Raw genomic sequence first — 20504 nt, 5'->3', positions numbered from 1 at the left:
CTCTCCCTTCACGTGGTAATTAGAAGGGATAGGGCACAGTCTCTCTAGCTTGCATTCCAGGAAGGGTCCCGAAAGGAGCTGAGCTCAGGGTGAGCAGCTCTGAATGGGTATAAAATATTTCTCATGTAGCTGCCCATTGGGTGGGGCCTTAAGCCCTTTTGGATGTGGCTGAACATGCCACTGATACTCTGTGACCCTGTGCTGTGGCACAGAGCTTCCAAGTTCACCAGGTTTAGGAATCCTTTCCCTGGAAAGCCCAGAGGATAATAATCGGTAACAGACTTCATCACTGTGACTGGGAATGAATCGCACCAGAAACTCAATAGCAGCTAATTCACACAGGTCCCTTGACCACCCTGAACGCTACCAACAATCTTGGTGATTGCATCCACAGTAGGTTCTGACCACTAATGAACTTGACTCAATCTCTAAGAAGCAGTCTTAGCTGCAGGGAGCTCCAGTCCACCTGCGCCTACCTCACCACTGTTTGCTCTCACGGAGGAACAAGTTGGTCAGGAAGCTGCACCACGGCCTGGCTCTTAAAGAGAGACTCTGAGAACCAGAGGTGGAGATACACTGACTTAGAATTACTCTAAGCAGCTACAGCGTAATGTCTTCGGAGAAGGTATGTGCTGACTTGATCAGAGGCGCAAAGGAAAAGACTCTCAAGGGGAAAGGACGGATGCCCACCAAGACTGTGAGAATAACTACAAGGAAAATTCCTGTGGTGAAGGCTCTAGGACTTGGGATCATTTTTCAGGTGAGGATCCACAGCGACTCAGTGACACGCACAGTCCTTCTGCGATTGTTAATAAGATTACTTCCATCAGTACTGAGCCAGGAGTCGAGGTTGAAGTCACCATGGCAGATGTTTTAAATCAACTTTTTTAATAAACTGATAATCAGGGGGCTCCCCTGGCGGCGCAGTGGTTGAGACTCCGCCTGCCGATGCAGGGGACGCGGGTTCGTGCCCCAGTCCGGGAAGATCCCACATGCCGCGGAGCGGCTGGGCCCGTGAGCCATGGCCGCTGAGCCTGCGCGTCCGGAGCCTGTGCTCCGCGACGGGAGAGGCCACAGCAGTGAGAGGCCCGCGTACCGCAAAAAAAAAAAAAAAAAAAAAAAAAAAAACTGATAATCAGTTGTTAAAAATATAAACAGACATCATTTGTGAACTGAATAAAGGCTTTTGACACTTGGAATAAACACCTGGTGGGTAGGCTGGATTCTCTGCCCTTAAGGAAAAGAGCCACAGATGATTTGAGTATGACGTTTAATGTAAGATACAGTGGATTGGCAGAGTTGGTACGAAGCTAAGAGATTCATTTCTAGTCAGTGAGTTAACAGCCTAGGCACCTGGACAAAAAATTGGCTCTGCTGTCCTGGGTCCTCCAAAGCCCCCTGTACAGCACCAGCTAGAGGCCCCACACCAAGACTGGTATTGGCTACCTGAAGGCGTTGATGGAATCTACTGTTCCCAGAGTGATTCAAGAGACTGGCTGGCCCTAGTCAACACAGCAGGTGTAATTTTCAGGACAGGCTTGAGGAAAGTGGGTATAGAACTGGACATGGGGTTTGGGTGGCTGTACATTTGCTGCATGCAGTAGTCCAAGAGGCTCTCAGCTGGAGAGGTTAGCCTTTCCACCCTCCCTGACTGCTGTTTGGGAAGAAGGAGAAAAAAGGTCTTTCAAAAAGCTGTATTTGGCATGAGCTAATGCCACTGCCAGTGGCCAGGCACAGACACAGAAGGCCCTGAGGAGCTGGACGGAAAGGAGAATGTGCAGGCAGAGCAGGAGATAGCCAGCTCACGTCCCTGCCCCAGGAGCCCAGAAGGATGAAGGCCGTGCAGTAAAGGGTAACATACGGTCCTCCTCTTTGGTCACGCAAAGGCCCTAGCATGGGCCTGGGAGGTGAGAGGGCTGAGGGGTGCAGGCTCTGCCCCCGGGCCCCAACCTTTAGGCTCATCACATTGAGGCGGTGATGCAGCGAGAGGCGAGGCAAGGAGACAGAGCAGTCAGGCTGGTAATCTCCGGCTCCTAGGAGCTGCCCTTGTCCTTGTCATCCATGAGGTCATACCTGTGGGAACAAGCAGAGAGGGCTCAGGTAGAAAGATGACTTCTGTGTCCTCTTACAAATGAGACAAGATCTGAGGGCTCTTATACTTCCGAGGATCAGTGGTTCTCAGCTTGGGTTACATCCTTTTTCCCTCCTATGATTGGGATTTTTCCTACTTAAGCATCCAAGCCCATCCCCAGCTCATCAGACACTCACCACTGGGCTGCACCCTGGGAAAGGTCTATCTCAGTGAGGTCCAACTGCACCTGTGTTGGGGGATAGTAGGGGTGAGATGTTACTTTTGATGTTTCCAAAGACCACATCCTACCTTGACACACTTCTGGTCCCAAACCAGTGCAGAGGTAATTGGGTAGTAAAGTACTATAAAGTACATCTGTAAAGTAATGTCACCAGGGTGCTTACTCCCTAATAGGGACTACAAGCCTTTCCACCAGCAACTTCTAACTCTCACCTTTGCCTGGTCCACCTTTGCCCTCTTCTTACCTTCCCCAGCAGCTCACGCTCTCTTGACATGAAGGAGGAACTAGACTTCACAGAGACATCCAGCTTTCGCCGAAGGGCCTCATCCAGGGGCAATTCCCACTCAAACCTGAGGAGGGACTGGGGTTAGGGGAAGGGGCCCTTCCCGAGCCTGCCATCTCTTCACTTGAATGCTCACTGACTGACCGTTCATCGAATTCAGGATTTAGGGTCCTCTTCTTCTGTGAGCTCTTCCTCTTGGTACCCCGGTTCTTGTCTGGCAGTAGCAACAGTGACACGTAGGGGTCGGGGGGATCCCGTCCATTTTGTCGAAGGGCCCTGTGACAGGAGGAAGGAGGTGATGAGGCAACCTGAGGGGAGGGACGGGGAGAACCTGGAGGATGTGAGGGATGGAGTCTCACCGGCAGCTGTGAACGATGCTGATCAGCTTTCGTTCTTCACTGTAGTACCAAACAGTGAGTTTCACCTGGCCTAGAGGCCCGGCTGGAGCCTCAAGGGGACTGTGGAGAGATGGAGATAGCGTTGGGAGGAGGTAGTGCCTCGGGAGTCTGTAGCTTATCCTTTGTATCCTTGACTGAGTCCCATCTTTCCGACCCAGCGCTTTACCTGTCACTGTGTGTTAGGCGCTGCCGGAGCTCTGGGGCTGAGGAAGTGATGTGAGGGAGTCCTCCCCAGAGCTCCGGTTCTTCGCTTAGAGATGAGGAGCTGTGGCTGTAAGCTTCCACCCCTGAGTGCTGGGACACCAGGATCTAGGTAAACAAGAAAGCAGCACGCAGAGTCCTTCCGCTCCCGGGCTAGAAGGACACGACCCTCTGCTCCCGCCCTCCCTCCCCTTGCCCACTGTCTCCTGGCACTCACCCTGAGCTGTGCTCTCAGTAGCACCTGCCCTGGACCATTGCTGAGCGTAAACCAGTGGTCCAAGCAGAGCCGGTCAGCCACGAGGAGCTCAGAGAGGGGCAGGGATAACGAGCCCAATGCGCCAGTCCCCTCACCCTGAACCTGTGGAGCAACAGGACTGCCGTCAAGAGAGAAGTGATTTGGGTAGGTCCCTGGCGATCCAGTGGTTAGGACTTGGCGCTTTCACCGCCAGGGCCCGGGTTTGATCCCTCGTAGGGGAACCCGCAAGCCGCAGAGCGAGGCCAGAGGCAAAAAAGAGAGAGAGAGAAGTGATTTAATCTTGGCATTCCAGGTCCAAATGCTTGGACACTTGAGTGGTTTTGGAGAGACTCCCCTTCGTGAAGGGCAGGGGAGCTGTGGTAATAGTTGCTGCTGGTCCCACTTCCCTGCTTCCCTTTCTTTTTTAACCAGAGTAGACTGTACTATCTTTACTTCCTAAGCTTTCACAAATTATCCCAGTAATACCTGCATAGCGTAGAAAAAAGAATAGTAAAAATAGAATAAAATTGTTTCCTGCCCATCCTGTCCTCATGTCCATACTCCAAATGTAATGAGCCCTTCCTATTTTCTTTGTTCTGGCGTAATTCTAACTAATATGTTTATACCTCTATTTCAGAATTTGCCAACTTTAATATCTACTGATTCCCTGCTATTCAAGATGACAAATTGAGCTTATTTACATCTCTTCTCTACCTCTGCCAGTGTTGTTAATAGTCGCATTATTTGACATTCTGTTGGTTTCTATTCATGTAATTCTCTACTTACTGTTCTATCAACTTTGGAAGGTATTTGACTTACTCCATATAGAGAAAGTCAGCACTCCTATATTACCTTCCCCCATCCTCTCCCCACCTCCCATACCTCTTCACTTTTTGGTCACCCTTCGACCCACTGAAATCTAGCTTCTACTCCATTCCAGCCACTGAAGTTGCTCCAGTCATCAGTGACCTCCTAGTTTTAAAAGTCAGTGAATAGTTTTCAGTCACCTCATTTCACCTCTCAGTAACATTTGACCACTTCCTGTCTTTTGAAACACTCTTCTTTTGGCTTCTGGAACCCACTCTCTCCTGGGGAGCGTCCCACCACCCTGGCCACACTTCAGTGCTCTTCTTCCTCCATCTGCCCTTCTGTTGCAGCGCCCAGCATGTCCAACCTTTGTCTTCTTTTCACTCTACACACGCCCTGAGAGATCTCACTCACGCTTGTGACTGCAGCTGCTACCTGTTGCTTGCTCATGATGCTCAAACAAGAGGGAGAGGGAGGAACACCACAGTGGGCCACAGATCTACCTTCCAGATGGCTGTCTCCCCTTGGACAGCCCTCAGACATCTCAATTTCAAAAACTCCTGCTCGGTGCATTCCCCGTGTTGGCAATGGCACCTTTATCTGTCCATCCACACTAAAACCCCAGGAGTTAACACCTAGGTGTTCTTTGTTCCTCTTCCCCCTCCATGTCAAAATAACCACCAAACACTATCTGGCCTTTGTCAGTTCTCGCTTCAATTACTCTAACAGTCTCTTAAGTGACCTACCTGCCTCCAGTGCTTCCTTCCTTCAGTTCATTTTTTTACCCTGATGTCGACACCATCTTCCTAAGATGCAAATCTGAATGCTACCTCTCATTCCTTCAAATGTTTCCCTATGCCTTTAGGATAAAATCCAAATTCTTAGCATAATTTTTTTGTGATCTTGCTCTTTCCTGCCTCTATAATGTATAATTTGCCTTCTTTCTCCTCCATTCCCTTCTCAGCCTTAAGAGTTTTCCTGTCCTTCTTTTCTTGGTCAGGGCCTATTTACCCTTAAGCTAAGGACGCCTTTCTTACTATCTTTCTTACCTCACCTTTTCCCTTGTCTGAGTTAGAACCCCTCCTTTTTTCCCTACCTCAGCAGTTATCAGTCAGGAAGTATTCTCTGGTTATTTTTCTCCTAAAAGAAGAGTGTGAGCTCCAAAAAGATAAGAACATCTTTTATCTCTGAATGCCCTGTGCCTGGTTCAGTGCCTGGCCTGTGACAGCAATCTGCAAAATGTTTGTAGAATGAATTTACGGTACCTGCAACTCCAGGCTCTCAGAGTTTGGTTTCCTGATGAGAAAGGAGGCACTCTCATCCCAGATAGGGGCTGACGTTTGGGAAACAGTCTGGTGGAGATGAGGGGTATGATCAGTGTTGACATTTTCTCCTCTACGCCTCTCATCCCTCCCATTCTTAGTCCTGCAGCATTTCCTAATACCTTAGTTTTATGAGAAGTATCTCCCACGGCAATAGTAGCATAAGGGCTGGGAGGCTTGGTACCTTTTCGGAGCTGGAAAGAGAATGTTATTCTTAAATTTGGACCAGTTAGGCAGATTCCCCCCTCCCCTCACAAATTACATCCACAGCCAGTGGCCCATGTCCCCATGTCTCCACTTGACAGCCCTCACCCTCCTGGCCTCGAACAGAAAATTCTTCCCACCCCAGCACCACCCTGGGAGAGAGGAATTTGGAATTTACTATTCCAAATACACTAGGAGCATCCAAACCTGAGGGATGTAGAAGAAGGGCCAGGGAGCTATGGGGCGTGGGGAGCATATCTCACCGGCAGGTCCTCAGCCCGCTCCAGGTAGACGGAGAGCAGGGCCGCCGCCAGTTCTGCACTCTTCTGAGTCTGGATCAAACTGTTCACCTGCAGCACCTGGGGAAGGACACATGGGAGCTGGGGAGTGGTAACTGACACTCTGGGGCCTGGCATATGCCTTAAAAGCTCATAGAAGAGTTTACCTTGACCCATCTTGGGTCCCTCTTGGGTCCCTTCCTTCCTCCAGCATCTTTCCTTACCTCCTCTAACTCAGCAGCAGTGGGACGGGGGGTCAGACGCTCCAGACACAAGTGTAGGCGGCCAGATGGGACATCCTCCAGGGTCAGCCACTGTGGAAGTGGGCAGGGTTAAGACTTGGGGGCGTGGGGACAGGAACTATGAGAATGAACCATGCGTCAAGATCAGGACAGACTGCTGATTCTAATTCCATGCTCACCTCATCGAGGAAGCCATTGTTTAGGACTGTGGTGAGACTCACTTTACACCTGTAGAGGAGAAAGATTAAGGTCTATGGTAAAGAGCCAAGTCTTTTGTCTCCAAGGTCTACAGAGGCCCAGCCCATCTTCCCCGCTGGACGCCCCCCGACCGCCTCACCTGCCCAGAAAGTCATCCTTGTCCAGGTCCTTGTCAAAAACTTCAACCTCTAGCTCTTGGCCTGGAATTGATGTGACGATCACCTAGTGGGAGAAAATAGTGGGATCCTTTCGTTTTCTTCTCAGAATGACTGGACACCTCCCCCAGTCAACTGAACCCCAGAAGTTTTTTAGACCACTCTCAGAGCTGGGGGAGGAATGGGGCAAGACTGGGAAGAGTCTTAGCCCTCAATTCTGACCTCAAAGACCTCGTTCCAACGGGGATTGAGATCTTCCCGAACAACACGGCTCCGGAAGCTTCGTCCTCCCAGCTTTAGTTTGACATAGGGGTCTGACTTCCCCTTCACTAATCCCCCCAAGAAACGGTCTTTGGCAATCAGGTCCTGGGCCTCTAATACATGAATCCGAAGCACATTCTGTAAAAGGGACAGATGGGGCACCAGGTGGCGGTCAAAGAGAGAATACTGTCAGACCCAACCCTGAAACAGGCTTTGCGCACGTAGGGTGGGCAAACAGACTCCAGTACTTTCCAGATATAGACTTACCTCCGTCCCAAAGTTACTGTCAGGAGTAGTGTGACTGGGTCGAGGTGGGGCATCCACACTGCTGCCTGTCTGGGGGCTCTCGTCGTCCAGGTCCCAAGCTCCAGGAGTACTAGGCACAGCAGGGAAGCGCACTTCTGATGAATCCAAGTACAAGAGCTGGGAAGGGTAGTGTGATTGTCAAATCAAAGCAGTGCATTTAGCCACCAGCAGGCAAGGTATGTGGGGGCTGGGGGGGGGGCAGAGCAGGGGCTCTGACAGGGAAACTAGGTCCCTGCCTTGGCTGTGCTTATCTCTGGGGGGTTCACTCCACACTCACCCAACTCAGACACCATGTCTTCCCCCAGTTAGATCAACAAACATTTTTTGTGCGTCTGCTAGATGCTTTCAGATACACTAGCTCATTTCATCGTAGAGGATCCCCTTTCCTTACTCTTAATACCACCAGGAATCCACGAGGCCCTTCCCCTCTACCTCCATACCCTCATAACCAGTTTCATGTACAGCCGGGAGTTTGGGCCAGAGCTGCTGAGCTGGAACCACTGGTCCAGGGTGAGTTCAGGGGCAGTCAGCAGGCGAGCCAGAGGCAGGGTCAACGCCCCTAAAGTCAGGGCCCTGGAGTCATCCTTCACCTATAGGCACAGGAGGAGGGGATGGAGTGAGGGATTAGGGAAAAGGGAGGTAGACTGCGGAAATGATGACACAGCTGCAGCTCATTCTCTCTGTGCCAATCAAACCTTTTGCTCCACTCCAGGCCATCCTTTTACAGTCCTCTGCCTACTCTACAGTCCCTTCCTCCTTTGCTCTTTCTGGTCTCATTACCTGGAAAGTTCTCATTCTGCTCTTCTCTGCCTATTTAAATCCTACTGATACTTTAAGACCCTCTGAAAATCCTACTTCCTTCACAAAGACTCTCTAGTTACTCCAGCCTCTGTACCTTTCTCTGGCCATCCTAAGCACTATACTATGGGTATTTTACTCCCAATGATTAATGTTGAATCATTCTTAGATGGTTATATATGTTTGTCTCCTCTCTGAAACCAGCCAGTAAGCTTCGTGAGGGCAGATACTGTATTTTGTGATTTTTCTATGACCTTAAAAGTGCTAGATGTCTGGGAGGCTGGGACTGGCATATGCACACTACTCTATGTAAAACAGATAATCAATAAGGACCTACTATATAGCACAGGGAACTCTACTCAGTACTCTGTAATGACCTATATAGGAATAGAATCTGAAAAAAATAGGTATATGAATACGTATAACTAAATCACTTTGATGTACATCTGAAACTAACACAATGTTGTGCTAACCCTATACTCCAATGTCAAATTAAAAATTAAAAAAAAAAGTTAAAATCAAATAAAAATAAACCAGAAAAAAAAAAGTGCTAGGTGTCTAGCTGGTGCTCAATATGTTCCTCTCTTCTTTTAACAGGGTTTTTGTTTAGTTTTTGGCTGTGCCGCATAGCATATGGGATCTTAGTTCCCCAACCAGGGATTGAACCTGTGCCCCCTGCAGTGGGAGCGCAGTCTCAACCACTGGACCACCAGGGAAGTCCCCTTCTCTTCTTTTAAAAAATAATTTTTTTGAGGCATAATTTACATACCACAAAAATCACTCATTTTAAGTGCACAATTCTCAGTTATAAAAATGATTCTAGAGAGACAGGTGGGGAACCGTGGAGAGTAGAAGAGGTGGAGAGTCTAGGTAGGTGGACTGAAAATAGAGATCATGGAATTCCCTGGTGGCCTAGTGGTTAGGACTCCGTGATCTCACTGCCAAGGGCCTGGGTTCCATCCCTGATCAGGGAACTAATATCCCGAAAGCCACACGGCACAGCCGAAAAAAAAAACAAGAAGAGAAAATAGAGATCAAAGGAGAAGATGGAGAGAAGAAATGGTGCAGATCTGAGAAGACAGAATAGGGTATCGAGGAGGGACTGATAGGTGATTCTCTCACCTGCACATCGAGCTCCTGGCTTCGAGGGTCTTGCAGGAAGAACCGGAAGGCCGCCTCCCACACCGGGCAGTTGGTGTTATAGACAGCCTGGAGATGTGCAGGATGTAATCAAGGTACATGCCACAGTCCCAGTCCTGTTTCTCCAGAAAACCCTTCCTCTTACAGGCATCCTAAAGGGAACACTTCATCCCAAGAACAGTCCTCCCTCCTCCTGTCCCCACACACACACGACACCTGGCACAATGATATCCTTGTCCTGGCCCTCACCTTGCTCTCCTGGGTCACATCCTGAATTGACAGCTGTACCATGGGGTTGGGCTCCTTGTTCCCCTTCTTCAGCTGTGGGGGGGTAGAATTCAGAAGTCACTATCTTGGTTGTTTTTGTTTTTGTTTCAGTGAAGGAAGGACAGCTGTCATCAGAATCCTTCCCCTCGTGCTTCCCTGGTGGCACAGTGGTTAAGAATCCACCTGCCAATGCAGGGCACACGGGTTCGAGCCCTGTTGCGGGAAGATCCCACATGCTGCAGAGCAACTAAGCCCATGCACTGCAACTACTGAGCTTGCGCTCTAGAGCCCGCGAGCCACAACTACTGAGCCTGTGCACCTAGAGCCTGTGCTCCGCAACAAGAGAAGCCACGACAATGAGAAGCCCGCACACTGCAATGAAGAGTAGCCCCTGCTCGCTGCAACTAGACAAAGCTTGCACACAGCAACAAAGACCCAATGCAGCCAAAAATAAATAAATAAAATAAATAAAGATTATAAGAGAATATTATGAACAACTTTATACAAATAGTTAGAAAACATCGATTGAATAGATAATTTAAAAATATAACTCACGGGACTTCCCTGGTGGCGCAGTGGTTAAGAATCCACTTGCCAATGCAGGGGACACGGGTTCAAGCCCTGGTCCAGGAAGATCCCACATGCCGCGGAGCAACTAAGCCCATGCGCCACAACTACTGAGCCTGCACTCTAGAGCCCACGTGCCACAACTACTGAAGCCCGTGCGCCTAAAGCCCATGCTCCACAACAAGAGAAGCCACGACAATGAGAAGCCCGCACACTGCAATGAAGAGTAGGCCCCGCTCGCTGTAACTAGAGAAAGGCCGCACACAGCAACGAGACCCAGCGCAGGCCAAAAAAAAAAAAAAAAAAAATCGTACTCCTGGACCCCCTCTTTGGAACCCTTGTGTTACATGTTGTTGCTACTGAAGCAGAGCAGGCCAGGGGAAGGGAGAGTGTGGGAATGCTGCACCCATGGCTTCCTGTTCACCTGCCCTCAGAAGCCACACTCACAGGAAGATCCTGGGCCCGATCCAGATAGACAACTAAGATGGCAGCTGATGGGGGCTCCGGGTGGGAGGAGACTCCTCGGTTCCACTGTAGAACCTGGTGTGGGGTGGTAGTAGTCAGACCTTCATCCCTCCAGCCCCCCATACTTCTAGCTATGTATTTCTCCCCTGCTAGCTTCCTGTTTTCAGTGTTAGTTACCTGCTCCAGTTTTTCTGCATCCGGCAAAAGTGAAAGCCATTCTAGCCTTAAGTGAACTTGGCCTTGCCCACTTTGTAGAGGGAACCACTGGAGGGAGAGGTAGAAGTGAGGTATAGTAGAGATCATATACACCCAATCTCTTCCCCACCAATGTAGCAACCACCGTCTACACAATGGGGGACAGCACCCTCCACCTTCCTCTTCTCTCAACTTACTTCATCCATTACTCCAGCCTGCAATACTTTCCCTACATCCAGCTTCATTCTGGGGGCAGTGAAAGGGAAAAGAGGGGAGTGTTACAATTAGCAACATGTCATTCACTGGCCCCCTTCTCATCCACACAGAAATAACTGGCACATCTCAGACTCCCTTCTTACCCTCCGGAAATATATATGCATGTGTGTGTGGTGGGGATGAGGGGTGGGAAGGCTGGGAAGGAAAATGAAAATATGATTCCCAGGCCTGGAAAAGGATTATAAGTACCTCTGAGACCTTGGTGGCCCTGGGGATTTAGAATCCTAACACAGGCAGAGTCTCACCTGCCCAGAAAGTCATCTTTGTCTGGATCCTTGTCAAACACTTCCACCTCAATTTCCTGTCCTGGGACCTCGTGTACCATAACCTGAAGAACACAGAGGGATGAGGGTCCGCAGGTGTGAAGATCATCCAATCAGCATATTCTCTCAAATCTCCTGGAGCCTCCCCATCTGACATAGCCCCACTTGTTGGCTCTCCCACCTCATAAGTCTCTCCCCACTGGGGGTTGAGTTCCTCATCAATGACACGACTGCAGAATGTCTGGGTGCCCACTCGCACCAGTGCGTAGGGGTCTGACTTGCCCTCAATCAGGCCCTTTACGTATTTGTCCTTGGAGCTCAGCCCTCGAGCGGCTAGCAGGTGAATCCGAATAATGCCCTGAGGGTAGGAATCATATTGTGAGAAATTAAAGACCCACCACAGGGTTCCCGAGAGAATGATCTATCTAATAGGGGAGAGACCATACCCTGGGAAGAGGGGAACGCAACTGGGCCACATCTTGAAGGTCAGGCACAAGGGGCACCAATAATCGGTTGGGCAACACAAGAAAGGCAGCGATGGAATCCATGATCATGGTGTCAGAGAGGGAGCTGAATGGGGGATTGGAAAAGGAGGTGAGTGTGTCAATATTTCCCCACCGCCAACTATGTTTCCCACAACCAAGAGAGACCTTAAAGCTAGAGGGAAGTCCTTTCTTGAAAATACCTTTTTGCTTCTCTTCTACCCTGACTTCCCACCTACTGCTCTGTCCCCTCCTCACTGCCATCGCAGCTCTTCTTTTGCCCTTTGCCCTGGCTGAGGAGTCTGTAGCCCACTTCATTCTCTACCAAAATGCACAGTCACCCCACAGAAGAAAAATCACAGTATGAAACTTTTCAGGGGTATTTGTCTGATCTCCCCAACTACGGTCAAGGCTCTTAGAGGGCATCAGCTGCATCTTTTACTGCTCTGTATCCCTTAAACCCCCAAACCAGGGCTGGAACACTTAGCAGGTGCTTGATAAATCCTTCATACCTGAGTCCTGGGATATCCAGCAGGTTGGTCATCCCTGTCCAGTTGATATCTAGGGTCTGGAAGCAAAGAGCAGGGGGATCGGGACAGAGCATATGGTGGCATGGTCACACCCATCCAACAGTTGCCAGACCCTCAGCCTACTTGTCAGTTCCCTCCCCCATTCCCCATAGCTTCCAGTCCTCTCTGCTTCCCCCGCTTCCCTACCCCTCCTCAACGTTTTCCCTTACCGGGCGTCGGATAAAGAACATCGACACAGCCCCCACGATAGGAAGGTTCCCAATGAGTGGTTCAAGAATCACCCGTAGGACACCCTGCAGCTGGGGCAGGAAGAGACGAACAAAGCCTTTCCTCAGAAACGGCCTTCTTTCCCTCCCAGACCTCCCCAGCCTTGGTTTTCCCAACCTCCCACTTCCCCATATCTAATGAAACTTAGGGCAAAGGCTTCTTATGGAGGCCCCTGACAACTGCCCCACCTGCATGCCCTTGACTCCTGCTTTGCAGAAATATTTCTTCACTTCCACATCGATCTGTACATCACCTACGTAGCTGGGAGTTGGTGAGGAAGAGAACAGAGGGTTAGTACTAGGCTGAAGTGGGTAAGGGGAGTGAAGTAGTCAGAGTGACCAGGAAAGGGAATCGGGAAGAGTGGTGAGTGGCATTACCTGATGTTCAAGTCCAGCAGGATCTGTTCTTTCCTCTGAGCAGGGTGAACCCTGACTCCTACGATGCGCAGTGGCTGCAGAGATGAATGCTTGAGAGGGGAGGGAAAGGCCCCTTTGGGCCACCCATCTCCCCTGCTCCATCTCTTCCCTGTCGTTACTTTCCCTCCTACACACGTACCTTTTCACCCAATTCCACTCGTGTAAATGTAAATGTTTGCAGGTGGGGGTTAGATCCTCGAACAGCTGGGGCCACAGTTTCGGCCAAAAGCTTCTCCATATACTGGCCCAGGAAGGGCCAGACCTGGGCCACAATCTGGGAGGAAAGGGAGCTTGTCATAGGAGAGCACTGCCTTCCCTCTAAAGGCAAGTTCCTTCAGACTCCTCCCCATGGGGAGGCTAGATTTGAAGCGTGGCAGGGTCTGACAAGAGAGCGAACCCCATTCCCCCTCAGGAAAAACAAAACCCAAGACAAGCAACCCTCACCTTATTTAGCCACTCAGCTTTTTCCACATCTGGGAAGCTGACCTGGAGGTGGAGAACGTGGAGATAGTGAGGAGCACTGTCCTCTGCCCGTAGTTTCCTAAGATGCCAGGTGGATGCTCACTAAGGAAAGCTAAGTGTGACAGGGCCTCCTCACACCCAGGGGTTGGGGGAGGGGCCGGGATGTCCTGAGGATTCATTCCTCCAGGGGGTTTGGGGCCCTGGGAGCTGACAGTGTCAGCCACACAAAGTTGCTTTGCAGATAGCTCAGGGGTGTGAAACGATGACAGCTGCTGGGGCAGAGAGGAGGAGGAGGGAAGAGAAGGGCACATTCTTTCCGGAGGGGGAGGTCCTGACAAATCAGAGTTTGAGGAGGAAATCCTGGGATTGGAGAAGTCCTGGTTCCTTTTACCAGCCTTCCCTCTGCCCCTCGAACTGGGGCTTCTACACCAAGAGGTGAAGCAGGATGCGGCTCCTGTGTTAGGGAGGGGCCAGAAGAGCTATACAGGCCCAGGCTGGTGTTTTCTTTCTTTTTAATCGGTGTTACTCTTGATGGGAAGGAAGGACACCTGTGCTTTGTACTGGGGGAGGAGGAGGGGTAGTTGCTTTAGGAGGAAAATTAGTTTCCATGATGAGAAGTAGGAAGAACAGAGACTCTTGCTGCCTGGGCTACAAGTCCCATGGGACCATTTCTGCCCCTTTCTCCTCCCCAGTCCAGGGTCTGGGAAGCATAGCTGTGTTTGCCTAGTGTCAACTTTTTCGGTACGCGGGCCTCTCACCACCGCGGCCCCTCCCGTTGCGGAACACAGGCTGCGGACGCGCAGGCTCAGCGGCCATGGCTCACGAGCCCAGCCGCCCCGCGGCATGCGGGATCCTCCCGGACCGGGGCACGAACCCGTGTCCCTTGCATCGGCAGGCGGACCCCTAACCACTGTGCCACCAGGGAAGCCCTGCCTAGTGTCAACTTTGATTCCCCCAGGCAGGCACCTCTGCTGGGAGGAGCAGGAAGGGAGGGGCCGGGAAGGGCCGGGTAACGGGCTCGGCATCTGCAAGGCCTGAGAAGCCATCGAGGGCCCTTACCACAGGAGAGGGGGCGTAGAAATAGGGTCCTGGCCCCAACCCAGCAGGCGCAGCCCGCAGCCCGGAAAAGGGTGGGGCCGGCCAGGGGCGGTGGAGTGCGGCAGCGGGCACTGCAGCAGTCACACTACCCTCCCCCCAGTACTCCCGCCCTTTGTCCAGCAGCCGCCTCCGCTGCGCTGCGGCCAGGCCGCCTGAGGCTGGAAGGCTAGGGCCGGAGGGTCCATCCGGGTGCGGGAGCTCGACTGGGCAATGCTCCCGGGGAGGGTCTCGGGATATGAGCGGGAAGAGGGAGAAGAACCTTATGGCCTTAAATAGGTTTAAAAAAAAAAAAAGTCTTGGGGAGGACAGGAAAGAGGAGGGAACCCACTGAGCGGCAACGGGAACAGGGACGCCCAGGAGCAGTGTGAGTGGCACCAGAAACGAGGAGGGGCGTTCGAGCGGTTTGGTTGGAGGAAGAGCCACGGCTGAGACGGGCTCCCCAAATGTTATTGCTCTTGCCCAAGCGTAGAGGAAGAAGTCCTGATTCTGTGGAAGAATCGGGATCCGGGCGTGTGGAAGGGGGGGCGGGTAGTGGATAGTCGGTCCAAAGAGTGGCGCGTCCCTGCAGGTAAGAGGCTAGCGGGCCAAAGGGGAAAGTCTGGGGCCCATCGTCCCAAGATGCGGAGCTGACTTTAAGGACAGGGAGGGAGAGCCCGAGAACTAAGGGGCAAGAAGGGGACTATGCTGCACTGAGGATTGAGGGTGGTCGCTCACCCAGGCAGGTAGTTCTCGATGGCTCATGTAAAGAGTTTTCGTCGTGAGCCTCTCCTCATCATCCAGCAGCTGTCGCGCTACTCGAAGGCTCCGTTCTTTCTCCTCGCGGACCCGGCGCCAGCCCAGGTAGAGGGCGAGGCCGAAGAGCACAAAACCCACGCTGAGTCCTATTGCCCCGGCCAGGTACACCGGCACCAGCACCAGCAACCGCCGCCCGAACGAAGTCAGCACCGCCAAGGCCTCACCCGCGGCGCCTGGGCCGGCAGGTTGGTTCCCAGAACTCTGGTCCAGCTTTGCGTGAGCAGTGGGAGGCTGGTCATGGGGGTCGGAGGGAACGTAGGGCTGGTCCACTGGGCTGGGGCGGTCTCTAGGAGAGCGGTCCATGCTGCCACCTCTGGGAGGACCCGCCCGACCCAGAGACCAGCTAGAGGTTGCCTACTTCTGAGACCAGATTCCCCGCCTACAAACCATAAACCCCAGAATGGGGGAGGGGACTTAGAGCCACGCCCATTCGTTCTGACGGTTCGGGTTGGTCCGTGCCGCATAGATGAAGGTGGAGTCAAAAGACCGAAACCCCGCCCCCTGCCTCGGGGAGAGGAAAGGGCTCGGGAGAGGCAGTACCTTCCTGATTGGACCGGAGTGCCAAGATGGGCGGTCTGAGATGGCGGGAAAAGGAGAAAAAAGGCTAAAGAGCAGCATGAGATTAGCCAGAAAGAGGGGGAGGAGCGGCGTACAATTTCAAGAGGAGAGGCGGGACCAGGAGCTCCCCCACGTGGGATTGGAGTGCCTATGGTATGACGTCATGCAGAGCCGCACCGGCAATTACTCTGTTTTAGAGAGAGCTGGAGTTGCGAAGTTGAGGGGTTGTGGAGCGTCGGGATTTCCTTCCCCTCCCTTCAGACGGTTTGGCAGAACTTGGTCTGCGATTCCTACATGTTCATTTGTCTCCTTTCCCACGTTTTCATACTTTAAGCACATTCCTTATCCTTCCACTTTTTTTTTTGCTGGTTGTCCTTATAAAAGGAAAGTAAATTACCCTATTTGGAATGAAAGTGTTCGATGATCGACCCTGTTTATCTTGTTCCCAGTCCTCTATTTTGTCTATGCAGTGTAACGACAGACTCTAGAGAAAACTGGAGAACCCGAAAATTACAGAATTGAGATAATCTAGCCTTCAGGCAAGAGGGAGGGGGGAAAAAAGCGGAGTGAATAGGAAGTGAGGCTTTATTTCTCTTTAGAAATCTCCAAGTTAGTTCATTCTATGTCCAAGAATTAGTCATCTCTATTTTAAAGAGCAAATTAAAACTAAATTGGCTCCAAGGGGGGTGGGGTCTCAGCTGCCGCAGAAATGATTACATTTTCCAAGAATTCCTGACCCTGAGGAACTGCTAGGACACTAAAATGGGAAATCAAGAGTAATGAGACAATTCTGTTTCTCATTTGCCTGGGTTATAAGGAAGGTTTAGAATACAGTCAGATGTAGAACTAAGTTCTACATCGCACTGTGTAGGTTTAGGAAGGAAAAAATGCAGGGTATATTGATGATGACTCTTGTTACTAGTTAACTGGACTTAGAGGTGTACTGTTGTCCAGGGACTTAGAAACTGGACTGATTGGAAGCCCAGGAGGGACAGATTGGTCATGATTACCTTCTAATGCGATGTATGTGGGGCTTGTGTTATTCTGTTTGGTTTACAGCTGTTAAATTTTATCTGGCTCTGCAGGACATAGATTTCATCAGGCTATGTTTCATCAAAGCTGTTTAAAACTTATCCCTCCCTCCCTTAATCTTAAATTTTCTCACTTCCCTTTCTCTACTTCTCTGAAACAGTATCTAAACTGCTTCTTTCAGTTTGCAGAACTGTGTAAGGAACAGTTTTCCATCTGCCTCCTATGTTCTCTGTATTCTCAGAGATGAGCAGGTAAAAAAGGAGCTCAAGGAGTTTGGAGGAGGTGAGTGCCCACCAACTTGATGAACCAGAACTATAGCAGGAAAATGGATGAACATCCTCAGAAGGAAACCTCCCTATAAACTGAAATTTGCCAAACACTGGAGTAGGGGAAGGGATCCCTTAGGCTGGGGGATGAAGAGGGTGACCTATGGAAGTTCCTTTTCAAACTTTTCCCCTTTCTCATCCTATCTAGATCATCAGATCCTCCTACTGAAGACAGTGTATGGAGGACAAAAGCTCATCCCCAGGAAGGTCTCTTCCCAGCTGGGGCCCAGGAGCCACAGAATCAGCAGCTGCAAGGCACCGGAACAAGTAAACAAGATGGGTCCCCGCCCATTGACAATTCTGCTGCCCAGGTGCCACCTGGTGGTGATAAGCAGTAAGTGGGTAACACGAAAAAGGATGGCCATTTGTTAGAGGAAGTGTCTAAGCGAGGAGAGCACTTAGACTTCCTGGTTTTGCAATCTGCATTTATATGTAAACTACAGCTGCCTCCCAGGGTTGGATGTGGTAATCTGGTCCCAGCCTACTCTCCAAGATGGAAGGGGCAACGGGATTTGAGGAAACTTCCTCTGTATTATTCCTTGTAAGTTACTGGAAAGTAGTGGTCCCATTGCTGGATGGCTATCATTAGAACTTTCTTATGCCAAGTCTGGAGTCAGACTGCCTGAAGAGATTCCTAGTTCCATTCCTTACTAGTTGTGGAGACTTGGGTTGATTACCCTCTTTAAGTCTTTCTCCTCTGCAAAACAAGTATAATAATAATGCCCATTGTGTCAGTGAAATATTGCATGTAAAGTGCCTAACACAGTACCTTGGTTTATATTAAGTACTCACATGTTAGCAATTTTTCTAGAACTCTCTGCTTATTTCCTATGCAGCAACACAGGACCTTTTTCTCCATAAGGTAGCCCTTCATATATCTGAAGACATCTATTTGGTCAACCCTCAGTCTTCTCTTGCCAGTTTTTTTCGGATACCCCACTGGTTTGCCAATGGCCCTCTGCAAAAACTATTTAGAAGAACACACAATACTTTAGAACTGGTTCCACTCAGATAGACGTGGTAGAACTACTATATTTACAATGCAGCACTATGGTTCTTTTACCCTTATGGAGTTTCTAGAAAGGTACCTAGAACATAGCAGCCTCTTGATATTTATTAACTGACATATCATGAAGAATAAGATTTTAATTTTTTGCAGCCAATTGGAAGTCCCATGTTGTTCTCACATGAATTATTGCTAATATAGATCTCTGCATTTGTTTCTCAGATAGGCTCAAGCAATTTTTAGAGGGAAGGTCGGTCAGTCCAAATTGACCCTTTGTATTAATTTAGTCAATACAAGTTACAGACACTTTCCATATTACTTAGTGTTTCCTTGTGTTACTGTTGGTAACTGGGCTTTTCATATTTTTATACAATTAAAAAAAAAAACCATAGCCCTTGGGTATATCACTAGAGACTAGGGATTTCTCTAACATGAATGTGCTAGTCAACATTTACTAGGCACAAATGTTCAGTTTTGATTCCATCAAACTCTACTGTTAACTGACCCATAATTATTCTCTTATCTGCAATGACTTAGCAGGTGAGAAAGAGGAAAGCAGTTCCTGACATCTGGGAGCTGGCCTGACACAGCTAGGCTTTGGAATTATTAGGATCTGACCTGGGCTCACAGGTACTGTTGGACACAATCTCACAAAACACCAATATCAGACAAGACTACTCAGTGACTGTGATGAAGTGAGGCAAAAAACAAGATCACTTCACAATTTTGTTTAAGCACTAGACAAGGTCAGTGTGCAAACCACAAAACACCAAACATCCCCCTCTCCCAGCTAATGCAGCTTCAGCTTCACTTTAGTCTGCCCTTTTTCTAGAGAAGATAAAGATATGCAATTATAAAATTTTCCCTGCTTCCCTGACAGCACTCAATTTAGAGTGAAGCTCCACTTCCTTGAACCTTCCCCCGACTCACTTAATGAAGTTCAAGTCCTGTAGGGTCCTTCCTAACACCCTCTTGCAAGACACACCGTGGTTCCAAATGGCATCCTCTCTCCATCACTGCAATGAGCATTAAACCCAACTTGTTCAATTGCAGGTGTATTCCTGGTGGTCTTTAGCTGGAGCACGTTAATAAAGTACATACGACATCTACAGTTTCCCAAATCTATCTCTTTAGAGATACTTGGCAAAAAAATAATAAAGTTAGCTTGTCAGGGTTTGGCTAGGATGAATTCATGTTGATATCTATGATCACATTTGTCTAAATGCTCATAAACCATCTCTTTTAATAAACCAGAATTGTGCCAGAAAATCAACATCAGGCTTATCAATATGTGGTTTTTAGAATCCACAAACAATATTTCAGTATTTGCCCATTTTTAGTCTTTCGTGCTGCAGCACCGCCCCCCCCCTTTTTTTTAAATGACTGGCCTTAACCTAGCCCACCATCTCCAACCCCAGGTGTAACCTGAGTGATCAACCAGACAAGAGAGCAAGAGGTAGCAGCAGATATCATGGGGAAAGAACAAACCAGGATCACTCTCTCTACCCCCAAATCCACTGTCCCATAGACTAGACACTTGAGTTGTTTCCCCTCCATCAGCCATGAGCTGAGGAGGAACTGAGGTTTGGCTACTGAGACCCTTGGCCTTACTGACTCTTAATTGGATTTAAAACCTCTGTGGTTCTATGTGGAGGCAGAGGGAAGAAAGGGACGAACCCTGAGGCTTGTGTCCCCAGAAGAACTCTCCTTTCCCCAGCACCTCTTAAGCCTTGAAGGCTTAAGGCACTGGTGACTGAGGAAGGGATGGGGTAGGAGTTACATCAACTGCTGTCAACTCAGAGAGCAACTGCCACCTGCCCTGCTCTGTTTGAATAAGGGAAGGATCTGTCGATACATATCCCATTCCCATGTCCCAGCACATCCACCCTTCTTAGTACCTGCCCCCTAAATGACCCTAGGAGCCCTGGTTACTAAGGCAACCTGTGAATAGTTCCTGCAGATAGAAACCAAAACAGATGGGACTATTTTTAAACAAGACTAGGTGGCTCCAATGTTTTTACCTCACAACATACCTTCCCCAAAGCCCCATCTGATCTTGTTCTGGGTCCCTACCCTTCTTCACTGGCCTCCATCCATCCTTACCACTATGTGAGAGTGGGGTCTTTATTTCATTTTGGCAGGAGATCAATTTACTGCTCCCATCTTCCACACAGAATATCTAAGCAAGTTTTCACTGCCTCCATTTGTTAAAAATATATTTTTTTATTTCTTTGGAACGTGGTGGGCCCTGCCCTATGGATGTCCAGGCCAAGCCAAGGTAATGAATGCTCCCCTAGTCTTTGGGCTGGAGTACTATGGTCCCCGCCTTCCCATGGGCCCAGGAGCAGCTCCTGTATTG

At 49.8% G+C, this 20504-nt stretch overlaps 1 protein-coding gene across 1 annotated transcript; it reads right to left on the bottom strand.

Moving 5' to 3' along the window:
- Positions 1 to 1253: 1253 nt before the first annotated feature.
- Positions 1254 to 15597, bottom strand: ESYT1 (extended synaptotagmin 1). The gene is made up of 31 exons (XM_082665467.1): positions 15143 to 15597; positions 13313 to 13354; positions 13008 to 13142; positions 12830 to 12903; positions 12641 to 12713; positions 12395 to 12484; positions 12168 to 12223; positions 11620 to 11743; positions 11355 to 11531; positions 11156 to 11238; positions 10832 to 10880; positions 10617 to 10703; positions 10422 to 10514; positions 9390 to 9461; positions 9123 to 9209; positions 7643 to 7792; positions 7164 to 7319; positions 6858 to 7034; positions 6620 to 6702; positions 6462 to 6510; positions 6265 to 6354; positions 6026 to 6121; positions 5681 to 5752; positions 5502 to 5588; positions 3412 to 3552; positions 3160 to 3302; positions 2955 to 3053; positions 2740 to 2871; positions 2557 to 2662; positions 2269 to 2318; positions 1254 to 2073 (listed from the first exon to the last, which is right to left on the bottom strand). The coding sequence occupies exons 1-31, from the start codon at positions 15524 to 15526 to the stop codon at positions 2034 to 2036; spliced, it is 3297 nt and encodes a 1098-aa protein (XP_082521593.1). The 5' UTR covers positions 15527 to 15597; the 3' UTR covers positions 1254 to 2033.
- Positions 15598 to 20504: the final 4907 nt, after the last annotated feature.

The sequence above is a fragment of the Grampus griseus genome, assembly GCF_964374135.1.
Source record: "Grampus griseus genome assembly, chromosome: 11".
NCBI classification, from domain to species: Eukaryota; Metazoa; Chordata; class Mammalia; order Artiodactyla; family Delphinidae; genus Grampus; species Grampus griseus.
This window is presented reverse-complemented; position numbering and strand designations above follow the sequence as displayed.